At 42.2% G+C, this 13,759-nt stretch overlaps 1 protein-coding gene across 2 annotated transcripts in view; it reads left to right on the top strand.

Moving 5' to 3' along the window:
- The window catches only part of Reln (reelin), a 452,156-nt gene extending 447,786 nt beyond the window's left edge, over positions 1 to 4,370 (top strand). For both annotated transcript variants that reach the window (XM_042684785.1, XM_042684786.1), the window contains one exon: positions 3,250 to 4,370. In XM_042684785.1, the coding sequence (XP_042540719.1) occupies positions 3,250 to 3,346 (97 nt within the window). In that variant the 3' untranslated portion in view covers positions 3,347 to 4,370. The remainder of the gene's footprint in view (positions 1 to 3,249) is intronic.
- Positions 4,371 to 13,759: the final 9,389 nt, after the last annotated feature.

Below are 13,759 nucleotides of genomic sequence, written 5' to 3'. Positions count from 1 at the left end.
CTCCATTGCCCCTGTTATTATTTATTAGGTTATCTATGGCTATAAATCTACTTGCATCAAAATAGGCTTGTGGATATGTGCCCTCCCCAAATGAATAAAATGTGAGGATTTTAAATGTGTTCATTCTCCTAATGATCTTATAAATTTTAGGAGGCATAATAACTGTTCTGTAACCATGTCACTTTATTAAATGGTGCAAGAGTCACATAGTATTTTGGCATAGCTCTCTATCATGCTTGATTTTAAAGGGCTTATGAACTGGAAAACTCATTAGATTCCAACCTAGCTAACTCCAAAGGTTTATATTTCACTTAACCAAATTGCCAGCAAGGCTCAAGAATCTTTGGAAAGTATGGCCATTTTAATATGTCTGTATAAACCATATCACCTAAAACCAACACATATGCACACCATATGCATATCAACATTCTCAGGAATCCAAAGATAGGTCAGTTATATATAAACCTATTCCAAATTAAGAATATGCAGCGAATCCTCTATATCATTTTTAAACTGCTACCCTGGATTGATTTGCTCACATTAAAGACTTGCAACCTGCTAATACTTGTTTCCTGACACATAAAGATGGGAAATTTAAATCAACTTCATTTAAATAATTTCATGGTGAAGTTACTTTAAGCTATTGAACATGCACCTTAAATTTTATTACAATTAACTGTTCCTTTGTTCCCTTATGTCGCAGTAACTGTCACATCAGCCTAGCTTGTATTCAGATAATTAAATATCCTGAGTGTTCTGAGTTTATCTTTTTTAATGTAAAATACTTTAACTATTTAAAATTCTTTGAGTACTTTATAACTTGAAACATGTTTTCAACAAATAATTTCATTGCTTTAACTTTGTAATTATTCCTTAGCATTAAAGAGTAATGATTTACAACAGGAATCCAATCAGTAAGTCACCAAAAGTTGGATAAACATGCCTTGACCAGAAGCAGAAGAAGCCCCCCCTCCCCCCCTCCCCACCGTGCTGGGGTGGGGGTGGGGCCCCTGGGTATCAGGCCCTCATACCAATAGAAGTTTAGATTTCAGGAACACAAACTCCATTCAAAACAGGAAACAAGCTCCGTGAGAGTTCAAACTAGAAAAAGCTAATCACTTTCAGACAGCCAGTGAGAAATGTGTTTACTTGAATGGCAATAGACATTTAGGAAGAGATGTTTGAGGTCAGCCAGTGAGGCATTAAGTAAGGCAGACCGTGAAGATTAGAGACAAGTTTGAGTAGAAGTAGAATGCTCTGTGTAGGAGAGTGATGGAAGAGAGGGCCTGAAAAACAACAGGATTAAACCTGAAGAGGATCTGAAATGCCTGCAAACGTTGGCTTAGATGTTGCTCATAGACCAGAGAGTTAAAAATGTTCTGAGCAAGCATCTGAGGGAGCTTATTGCAACTGATGTGCAAAATCAAATGTACGAGTGTATGTAAAATAGACACAGGTTGCACACACACGCGCACACACACACACACACACACACACACACACACACACACACACTCTTACATTTATCCTAAGTATAAACTATACTTTTCTTCCTACATTCTTTTTTGTTGGAGTTTTTAATTAAAGGAAAAGAGTTAAGGTAAGGAGGCTGGCTTAGGGGAGCACTATTAATGATAGCTCAGGGAGAGGGCTACGGAGAGGCCTGGGGTGCTGGCAGCAGGACAGCAAGGGCCAAACGGAAGGTTTTGTGAATAATGAACAGGATCTTTTCTTCTGCCATTTAATTCCATACATTGAGTCATTGTCCTTTTGTATAGCATGATGGTACATTGGTAGCAGCTAGTACTTACGCAGCTAATAAAAATGGATTTGTCTCATCCTTCCACAATGGAACTGAAACATAAATAGTGTACGTGATATTGTCACATGGAAGGACAAAGGCGGGTGGTAAGCCTACCTGAAGACAAACCAATCTCTAGCATTTTATTATTATGTACTACAAGTTTTGTAAAGTTCTTTGTTTCAAAGTTCTCCGTATATTGGGGCTGGGAAGGTGGCTCAGTGGTAGAGTGCTTGCCTTGCATGCCTGAGGCCCTGGGTTCGATTCCTCAGCACCACATAAGAAAAAAGCTGGAAGTGGCGCTGTGGCTCAAGTGGTAGAGTGCTAGCCTTGAGCTGAAGAGCTGAGGGACAGCGCCCCGGCCCAGAGTTCAGGCCTCACGACCGGTCCAAAAAAAAAGAAATCAAAGTTCTCCGTATTTTACAAGTTTTACAACTTTGCTACCTTGGATACCTAACTAATATATGTACGATAACTTACTAAGTAAACAGCATCATTTTGTACTTTGTTAATACTTTGATGATTGATAAATGGTAAGACGGCACTGCTCAGTGGATCATTTCCCACCCTGCACTTTTCTCTAACTCAAGCTCATGTCACATCAACCTTCACAGTGGATCCTATCTCCTGACATTATGTTGTGCCCCTTGTATTGTATGTTTCCATGAAATTACAGAGGAAAGGCTCAGTGAATTGATAGTTTCACACCTCCAAACTGTATAATTGACACAACATATAAATATGTGATCCATCAGGTCTTTGTGTGAGAGAATGATGTTTTTAGTGGTGTGAGAAAGATCATAGCCTTTATAAATACACTGCCATGGCAGTGTTGTATTACTTCATAAAGATCCCTGAGACCCACTTTTCAGCATTCTTAACAGCTTCTCATGTATCTATTCATGAATATCCATTTGTACATACGTGGGGGAAATACATACACATATACATATGCTTTCACATGCAGTTACACCTCCTTAATATCTTATGACCATTCTTGAGTGCAGTGTCTGTTTCATTACGCCATGTTTGTAGAATGCAACCCCACTTGCCTACTGAGAAAGACAATGCAATTTCACCTTCTAAGAAAACTTATTTCCCCATTGTCCCTTGAGACGGCATAAATTAGAAAGTTCTGGGTAATTCAGCTAATGAGTTTGTTTTTTCTTTTGTCAACTTAAAGTTAAAATATTTATTAAAGTAACCAAGTTATTTCTGTTACCTGTTAAAGTTTATGCAAATAAGCCAACGGGCATAGTTTATATTTCCTCTAAAATGGAGTACTCAGGAAGAATATTTCTGTCCCGGGGCAGTGGTGTCCTCATGACTTAGGAGCTCTGAAAATGTTCAAGTCCCAGGGAAACGAGGGCCTTACATCCACCGATGGGACTGACATACTTTTTCTCCTTTCCCTCCCTGCCTGCATCCCTTGTTTTGATTTTTAACAGCACTCGCAAACAAAATTACATGATGAATTTTTCACGGCAACACGGGCTCAGACACTTCTACAACAGAAGACGAAGGTCACTTAGGCGATATCCATGAAGAATCTAAGCTTATTTTTCTTTTCTTCCAATCTGTGACGTGTTGCTTTCCCTTCTTTTAAACCTCTCACTGCATCTGACATCAGGAAGTATCTGCGAAGGACTTGGTGGTGAATGGAAAGCCCTTCTCCGGAGCAAGTGTATACCACTTCCCCACACTGTGAACTAATGACAAGTGACTTATTCACTCATGAGTAAATGTCTTCATGTTGATGTGTCCGTGAAAGTTGTGATCTGTTGTAATCAGTTACAGTGACAGTATTAAAAATAAGAAATAGTATAACGGGGGAAAAAAGTTTAAGCACAAAAAATTTTAAGAGATTTTATGTTTAAAATGGCATTTAGCACCGTATTTAACTTCTTGGTCACAAAGCTATTTAAGTGAGTTGTATTTCAGCTTTGTATCATGTTTTATATGATTAAATTATCATTGTTTGTCCTTTATGTATTTCTTCTGCAATATAACACATTGAATCTGTACTTATTATGTTGCAATATTTTGCTGCTGAATTTTGATCTACTTATATCCTGCAGAAAATTAATTGAAATACCTATTCAAGAAGATAGTTGTAAAAATATTGTATCTCCTTTAATATACTCCTTTAAATGGATGTTGATTTAGCGTTGTTTTGTGGATAAGAAAAATGCTTGACTTTGAAATATTTTCTACTTAAAAATTGTGGCTGAAGACCCCATCTTCCTCCCACAACGAAGTTCCCATTACCTTGTCTACAAAAAAAAAAATCTTTTAAGTGTTCTTGTGGCTGATTTACTAACAGTAACCTCCATTTGTGTCTGTGGTAACAAAGTGATTTGTAAAGCAGTGGATGTTTTTCATTGTGTTCTCTTCATGAGTTGTTTTCCCTGCGGGTCATGTTCATATCTTCTGATGAAGTTGTACCAACACCAGCAACAGTGTAATGGCCCCGTCACCCTGGCTCTCTTTATTAGAATAACTGAAGGTTATACTCTAGGGTGAACCAAGCTCAAATCCAGTGCTCAAATAAAATTATGTCCAAAATCCACCTAAAGTTCATTTGTCTTTATTCATTTTTAAGTAACTTTTATGTAAGATATGTTAAGTCCAGCCAGGTTTGGAAAAGAAGATATCAAATAGTCAGTCATACTACTTGTTGTTACATCATTAATAATAGCCTTCATATAGCTATGCTTTCAAGCTATTTTTTCTCTCTTCAGCTATTTGTCTACACATTACTTTGTATTTACAAAGCCAATAATGATTTCTGAAAATGACACAGCACCTGGCTCATAAAATGTGTTCATGTGTTCATTCAGCAAATATGTACTGAGAAGTGCTTGCCATATGCTGGGCAGCGTCGTAAGGGTTAAGGATAAAAGGGTGATTCAGACATGTCCCCTGCTTGCTTATAGCATACACAAAAATTCACAGTATGTTCGTGTTGAATTTGTTTTCCAAAGGATTAAAAATATCTGGGAAAATAATCCAAATCTAGACATTTCAGCAATGATAAACTTTCACAAGACTGTGAAAAATCACAAGGCTTCATGAAAATCTCTAAAGTTGAACCTAAATATACCTCCAATGAATAAATTAGTAATCATTCCAAGAAATAATATGCCCTGGGAGAGAAATATCTTTTTAAACATGTAAATGTGAAAGATATAACTGAGTTTAGAGGCATTTTCTTTCCATGGACATTTTATTTACTCATCATATACATATATATTCATTTGGGGGTTAAGAACACTTGATACCTCTTAATAAGACAAGTATGCATCACTTTGTTGTGGTCACATAGTCAGCTACCTTGAACTTACTCATATTGCATAATCAAAACTTGGTCCCTTTCAACTGCCATCTCCTAATCTACTCCCCCTGCCACTGGACACTACCATTCTATTCTCTGCTTCTTATTTTGATGGTTTTAAATTTGGAATACAATGGAAAGTGGTATTTTTTAAATCACAAGTATGAAGTAGGAATAAATCAAAAAACCTATGTGTAACACACCATAAATGAAGAAATAGACCACGGTGATGAGTTGGAAGTCTATTGGTATGTACAAGTGCTATAAGCATTCAATGCAATCCCAGCCAAAATTCCCGCAGGCATTTTTATAGAAGTTGGAAAACTGATGCCATAATTCATAAGGAAATACAAAGGATCAAAAATAGCCAAATTACTTTGACAGAGAAAAACCTGAAAACACAGCTTCCTTACTAAACAGCTGGCAATCAAGCAACATGGTACTGACCTCAGACAAAGCAATGAAAAATAATGGGGTGTCTAGGAACAGAGGCAAACATAGATAAGCAGCTAAATTTTTTTGGTCCAAAGTACAAACAGGCAACTTGATTACAATTCCAACAAATGGAACAATTAGCTATCCATATGCCAAAAACATGAAAGTTTTCATCAATATCAGGAATTAGGAGCAAGAGTCAGAATTGCTAGAGAAGTGATGTATAAAAAATGTTTTTTATTTTTGCCACCAAATTAAGATAGGTAGTGTTAGTTCATGTGTGTAATCCTCACTACTTGGGAGAGCTGAATATCGAGGTTTGAAACAAGCCAGGGCAGAAAATTACATGAGACTCTATCTCCCAATTAACCACCAAAACAAATGCCTGAAGCAGAGGTGTGACATTAATGGTAGAGTGCCAACATCACCCAAGTGATTGCTTAAGATCCTGAGTTCAAGCCCCATTGCTAGCTCAGCTTTAACCAAAACATATTTATTAGGCGTCTATGGGAACGTTTTAAGCAGAGAGCTTTCTATTTGTCTTCCTTGACCAAGACTATTAGGTAAAGTTGGAATACATTAAGAAAAGAAGCTTGGAAGCTAGAATTAGTAGGGAGGCCTGGACAACAGCTAATGGATCCTTTTTAATTATGTGATGAGGATTTTACTTGGGTTTCCTCACTACATCCTGTGCTGCTTGTGACTAGGACAGATACAAGTTTGGGAAGCCCAAAGCTTATACAATTTGGTAAGCTCTGCTTAGGGAAAAAAAATTGTGAATACATAATTCAGTTAAAATGTGAAAACGAATCACAACAGATTAAAAATGTAGAAACTTTTAAAAGTTGACCTATGTCATAAAACGTTGTCTGCAACTGCCATCCTTCAAGAAACGATGGAGCTGAACCACACAAAGTCAGGCAGTACCTAGCGTATTCAGGTGCATGAAATATGCTCTTCCCACAGAAATGGACTACTCACCAACTCTTTCTTTGAAGTAATAGTAACTAAATCTTTTCAATTTCATGAAGTCTCTGAATCTACAGATCCAAAGCTCAGACAAATTCATAACAGGATAAACACAGAAGGATTATTCCTGTGTGCATCATAATTAAATGGATAAAAACTGGTGATAAATAGAAAAATCTTAAAATGATCATCTTCCCATTTTATGTGTAATGTCTGTTCCTCCCCAGTGCTGTGGATGCAGTCCTCTCTTCTCAGAAAATCTGCTGTGAGAAGTGTGAAGAGTCTCAGACATTATACTGCCTGCAGATTAACACACAAATATATAAATATTCCAATGTGGGTGGTTATTTGAACATAGTGGAATGTGTCCACAATAGTAGTCTCTATCACTCTAAAGAGTCCAATGAGGAGGATCTCTGTGAAGTGCTAGAGTAATTTCTCTAAGATATTGGAACGTGGGAAAAGCTGTTGTGAAAGAGAGAGCCAGGTGCCAGTGGCTCACGCCTGTAATCCTAACTACTCAGGAGAGTGAGATCTGAGAATCATGGTTCAAAGCCAGCCCAGGCAGGAAAGTCTGTGAGATGCTTATCTCCAATTCACAACCAGAAAACTGGAAGTGGTGTTATGGCTCAAGTGATAGAGTACTCGCCTCCAGCTGAAGAGCTCAGGAACAGGGCCCAGGCCTAGAGTTCAAGCCCCATGACCGACAGAGAGAGAGAGAGAGAGAGAGAGAGCATTATAGAGCATCTCACTTTTTGTGTCACTTTATTAAAAGAAACAGGAAGGCTAAAGAGACAATCATACAGTTGTCTGTTCACAGACGATGAGGGGGGATGGGGAACGCAGATGGAAAGCCCCTTCAGCCAGTTTGCTGTGAGTTTCATTCTGGGAACCATGTGAGCATTCTGCAAACTGGAAAAGGGAAAGGCTGGGAAAAGGATGAAGGTGGAGGGAACTCAACTATAAATAACAGCAGTGCCTGGCTCACAAAGTTGTGGTGATGAGCATTAGCACAGAGTACTTCCCGGCAACTCTGGTACACATAAATACCACACGAGGGTTGACAACCTTGCTGTGATAGTTGTGACTATGGTGCTACCCTGCAAGTGCTATGTCCCGGGGTCTACAGCTTTGCTTGGACGCTTTGTTGTGCCCAGGTCGCAGCACCCCCACCAAGAAGACCACCGAGAGTCAGACTCTACAGCTGTTTTAAGGTTTTATTTAAACGGGCTGCAGCTTGGGCCTCGTCCTACAGACACAGCAACAGTGGAGCCCAGGAGGAGAGCCCCGAGCTAAAGATTTACAGGGGTTTTGAGGATTTGTTGTTGGGGGATTTAATTCTTTAAGTTCCAAGTATATTTTAGATATGAGACCCTTGTCTGTTGTATGGCTAGTGAAGATCTTCTCCCAATTCGTGGGCTTTCTATTGATCTTGCTAGCTATGTCCTTCGCCATGCAGAAGCTCTGCAACTTTATGCAATCCCATTTGTCCAACCTTTCTTTGATTTGTTGTGTTTCCGGGTCTCTATTCAGAAAATTTCGGCCTGCGCCAAGGAGACCTAGGGTTTCTCCTATTCCATCCTGTAATGTTTTCAGAGTGTCTTCTTTGACTCCGAGGTCTTTGATCCATTTGGAGTTGATTCTGGTGCAGGGTGATATATAAGGATCTAGCTTTAGTTTTCTACAAGTAGTTAACCAATTTTGCCAGCACCATTTACTGAAGAGGCTGTCTGTCTTCCATTCTATTTTTTTAGCTCCCTTATCGAAGATTAGATGGCTATAGGTCTGTAGGTTCATTTCTGGGTTTTCAATTCTATTCTATTGGTCCTGAGGTCTGTTCTTATGCCAGTACCAAGCTGTTTTGATTACTATGGCTTTACAGTAGAGTTTGAAATTTGGTATTGATATTCCTCCAGCAGTGTTCTTTCCGTTGAGGAGCGTTTTTGCTATTCGGGGTCTTTTATTGTTCCATATGAATTTTTGGATTGCCTCTTCTATTTCCTTGAAGAATGAGGTTGGAATTTTGATAGGTATTGCATTGAATTTGTAGATAGCCTTGGGAAATATTGCCATTTTCACGATGTTAATCTTTCCAGTCCAAGAGCATAGGAGGTTTTGCCATTTTCTAAGTTCTATTTTGATTTCCTTTTTCAAGATTTTAAAGTTTTCATCATAGAGGTCCTTCACTTCTTTGGTTAATTCTTAGGTATTTTATTTTTTGTGGGGCTATTATAAATGGAGTTTATTTCCTAATTTCAGCCACACTTTTCTCATTGTTGGCATACAGAAAAGCCATTGACATTGGGGGGTTAAACAACTGCCCAATAAATAAGTGGGCTAAAGACTTAAAGAGAAACTTCTCTGAAGAAGAAAGAAGGATGGCAATAGACACATGAAGAAATGCTCAACCTCCCTAGCCATAAAAGAAATGCAAATCAAAACAACATTGAGATACCACCTCACCCCAGTTAGAATGGCAAAAATCAAGAACTCTAACAACAACAGATGCTGGAGGGGATGTGAACAGAAGGGAACCTTACTGCATTGTTGGTGGGAGTGTAAACTTGTTCAACCACTTTGGAAAGCAGTATGGAGGTTCCTCAAAAGACTTCACATAGAGCTCCCCGGTGACCCAGCAATCCCACTTTTGGGCATTTACCCAAATGTTTACAAACAAGACCACACTAAAGCTACCAGCACAACTATGTTTATTGCAGCATTATTTACCATAGCTAAGATATGGAACCAACCCAGATGCCCCTCAGTAGATGAATGGATCAAGAAAATGTGGTATATATACACAATGGAATTCTATGCCTCCTTCAGAAAGAATGACATTGCCCCATTTGTTAGGAAACGGAAAGGCTTGGAAAAAATTATATTAAGTGAAGTAAGCCAGGCCCAAAGAAACATAGGTCCCCTGGTTTCCCTTATTTGCAATATCCAGTATATGTATGAGTCAAGCAGAAAAGGTCAGATAACGCGATGTTAGGAAAATGAACCCTTAGATATGTATTTAAAGGTGTTTTTCTTTCATGCATTTGTTTCTAATGCATTTGTAAGATTATTTCTTTGTTGCTTTGTATGTCCCTCCCCCACAGTATATCCCCTGCTTTCACTATATTTGATGTTGATATAATTTGTGGAGGAGAAGGGGAAAAACAAGTCGTTTAAGGATACAGGTGGACCCGTTGCAACAGTGTGGGGGGGGCGGGGGGCGGGGGGCGGGGAGGGGAGGATTGGGGGGGACGAGGGAAGGATGGGAAGGGATGTGAAGAGTAAACAAAGGAGGAGGCTGCAATGCTTGATAAGAAATGTACTCATTATCTTGCCCATGTAATCGTAACCCCTCTGTACAGTATGTTCACAAAAAATTAAAATTAAAATTAAAAAAAAAGATTTACAGGGGTTTTAAAGGCACACAACCAACCAGGTGTTTGGATTACCACCACATGTTGCTCTGCTAGAAACAAGCAAGTGGTCACTGCCTCAAAACTTGAACCCTTCAGTTTGAGTCTCTTGACAACCCCTATGCATCACCCAGGGTTTTATTAAAAACGCTTATTTCATGTGGTAGCTAGAATGTGCCTACAAGTCTACAATCACACTGGGTGGTCAGCAAAGGGTTACAAATGAATTAACTGAAGTGTAATAAGACTCTACAAAGAGCCCAAATAGTATATGCTGGGAGGGTGGGGAAGAGAGGAGAGGGGTAGAAGAATGAGAGGGGAGTTGGGGGAATGCAGGCAAGAATTCATTAGATATACCACAGAATTGAGACGTATGAGCAAAGGGCTGGGTTCAAGGAAGGTGAAGATGTTGAAGGGGATCGGTATGTGTAATACACTGCTGCGTTAAACTGCAACAAGTTCAATACATAACCTAAAACTAGAAAACAGATACACTTGCATAGAGGAGAAAGGAAGGGAGGGAGGGAAATGAAGAGGAAGGGAAGGTTAAGGGAGAGAGCAAGAAAGAAGAAAGGAAGGTCTTACCTTGCCTCGGGTAAATCACAAGTCAGTGTGTCTAAGCTTCCTCACTTATAAAGTAAGGATTAAAAATAAAAGTGAAGCGGGGCTGGGAAGGGCTCAGTGGTAGAGCGCTTGCCTTGCATGCATGAGGCTCTGGGTTCGATTCCTTAGCACCACATAAGCAAAAAGAAAAAAGCTGGAAGTGGCGCTGTGGCTCAAGTGGTAGAGCGCTAGCCTTGAGCTGAAGAGCTGAGGAACAGTGCCCAGGCCCAGAGTTCAGGCCCCACGACCGGACTCAAAATAAATAAATAAATAAAAATAAATAAAATAAAATAAAATAAAAGTGAAGTAAGGGGTGGTTTGGAAGGGGTAGGTGAGAATATTGAAAGGGGTGACATTAATCAAAATGCACTGTATTCAGAAACTACTTTGTTGAATGGCAACTCCTTCGTGCAAATACTTAAGGCTAATAAAAATATTCCCTTCAAAACGTGAGGCGGGATAAAAATAGAAATACTTATCTCATTCTCCATCCCAGCCCTGCTGATTCAGAATCTGCATTTTAAACCAGATTCTCTGGTGGTTTGTGTACTCATTGTGAGTTAAGAAGATATACTGGTGAATTGGTTCTCTAGACACGTTGGAAATGAACTGTACGACTTGCGGGAGGGGAAATGGAAGAAAATGAGGAGTGGTGACACTGTTCAAAACGAAATGTACTTATTACATGACTTACATAACTAACGCCTCTGTGCATCACCTTTGCAATAAAATATTAGCAATAGTAGTAGTAGCAGAAGGAGAAGAAGGAAGAGGAGGAGGAAGAGGAGAAAGAGGAGGAGGAAGTGGAGGAGAAAGATGAGGAAGGAGAAGGAGAAGAAGAAGAAGAAGAAAAGAAGGAGGAGGAGGAGGAGGGGGAGGGGGGGGAGGAGGAGGAGGAGGAGGAGGAGGAGGAGGAGGAGGAGGAGGAGGAGGAGGAGGAGGAGGAGGAGGAGGAGGAGGAGGAAGAAGAAGAAGAGAAGGCGGCAGATATACATCTGTGCAAAGGCAGATGGCAAAGGACAAGTGGCAAATCACACCGGATAGACCTGCACCAGGGATCCCCACTGCTCCTTAGTGACTCCTGTTAGGATTTGTTGTACGATGTCCAAAAAGCCCCAGGAAAAGGAAAGTCGTCATAGTCTGTGCAGAGAGACATCACCGCCGAGCAAGCAGCAGCGCCTGCGCCAGGACGCGCGCGGCTGCAGTGCCCTTGACCACAGCGCCCTCGTGTGGAGAAGACCGGGAATTTCCGTTCCTTCCGGCGCAGGCGAGGCCTGCAGGTGGGTCTTCCAGCTGTGTCCCCAGGTGTCCCCAGACTGTCTCACTTTAAGCTGGTCCCACATCACTGGTTCACCCCCCCCCGCGTGACCTGTGACCTCCGTGTCCCCTGGCAGAGCAGAAGTTCGCGGCGAATCTGGTAGCCCTCCCCAGGGCAGCGCGGACACGGACCCTGGCACCGCACCGCAGCCCGCGCGGCTCCCTGGACCATGGCCTTGACACCCGAGGGCATCTTAGAAAGTTGTCGGTGCTCTGCGGGAGCCCTGGTCTGGCAGGTCCGGGCGGCCCGCGGCCCCGGCAGCGGCGGCTCCGCCCGGGGCAGCCCCGGGGCAGGCCGGCCGGTGGGTGAGTCCGGGGTGGACCCGGGTCCCGAGCGCGGACGGGAAGGCCAGACGGGCTCCGGGCTCGTGCGCCCTCTCGGGTCTCTGGCTGCGCTCGCGGCCCGGCCGCTCCGTCCCTTCCCAGCTGACCTGCCGAGCCCTGCACCCCTCCAGCGCCTGCAGGCTAACGTCGGCGGCGTTCTCCTTTGCAACGCTCCCCTTGGTCGCCCCTCAAACTTCCATCCCAGAATTGCGCCTGAATCTTTAACCTCGTGGCATCCCTTTGCTATCTACCCCAACACTTCCCTATATAGTTTTTCACTTGTTCCTATGCACCCTGAGCTTGCTCGCAAAGCCACCCTTGGAGGCCTTCTAGGCTGCCTGGATCCAAATCGCATCCAAACAGGATGCTCTCAGTTGTTTCTACAGCCTCTGTCTGGAGACCAGCATGCCTCCAATTACATCTTGTGAGTTCCTCTTTCCCCACCAGGAAAAGGACACTGGGCCTCTGTCGCAGCTACCCCACCAGCCTAAGCCCCCGCTTCCACTTCTCATTAACAAAGTGGCTAAGAGCCTTTTGGTCCTGAAGGAAAGGCTCGCTGCTGCTGGAGATGGCAGCACCTTGTCTTTTCCTTCGTGTTCAGAGCTCAGGATCTCACCTCAGCTGTGCTCAGTAGGTTAACCATCTACCACTTGATCTCCTCCCTCCCTCCTTATGATAATAATAGGAATATCAGTCCTCCAAGGCTAAGGAAGTCCTCTTAGTAGCTAGGACTACAGGCAAGACACTAACTCCCAATCAAACTTCAGGCCTCATGGTGAAAATGAATATATGTGATCTTGTCACAGGAATATCAAGTTTTTAAGTTGATGAGCACCACAGGAATGACATTAGAAATCGTATCCAATGTAGGAAAAAAGACAAAAAGAAAAAGAGGTGTGTGAAGTGTGTGAACGTTGTTGGAGGTGGCATCAGAGGGAAGCTTGTCTGCAGGCGTGTTGAGCATGTCTGCAAGGCAAGTAGCATGGTGATGGTTTTCTGCCTCTCCACTTGAGCTGCAGGAGGAAAGGAAACTCAGACTGAATTGCACAGAACAACACTTGACAAGTCACCATCCCTTCCTTCTGAAACTCTATCCCTTTACACAACTGCACAACACTCCATCTCCCCCCCCCCCAACCCCATACCCTCCTTTCTCTTAACCTCCCCACCCCACTCCCAGACAGATAACCAGTCAGAGGTGATGAGCTAAAAGGATTTCCTTGAAGCATCCACAAAACACAGAGCACAGCTCAGGGCCCACCTGCTTGTTTGCAGGCAGTCCATGCTGTTCTCCACGCACAGGAGGAAGCATGACCTTTGGGGATGTCCTAACAAGGCAGGCAGCAGCAGCATAGATTTTGGAAGCAGTGAAGAATGTTCTCTTGAGCCACTTCCAGCCCCTCCTCTGTCATGTGTTGGGATGGGTCTTTCTGAAGTGCTTGGGGGAAGTTTCCTGAACTTTTCCTTCTCCTCCTCCCCATCCCACTGCTCCTCCTTGCTTCCCCTCCTCCTCCAGGGGTGTTCTCAAGCTTCCAGGACTGGGGAGGGTGAGGCTCTCTGCCCTCA

The sequence above is a fragment of the Dipodomys spectabilis genome, unplaced genomic scaffold (genome assembly GCF_019054845.1).
Source record: "Dipodomys spectabilis isolate Male_0828 unplaced genomic scaffold, ASM1905484v1 ptg000089l, whole genome shotgun sequence".
NCBI classification, from domain to species: Eukaryota; Metazoa; Chordata; class Mammalia; order Rodentia; family Heteromyidae; genus Dipodomys; species Dipodomys spectabilis.
Note: the sequence above shows the minus strand (reverse complement) of the source record. Positions and strands in the feature narration are given on the sequence as shown.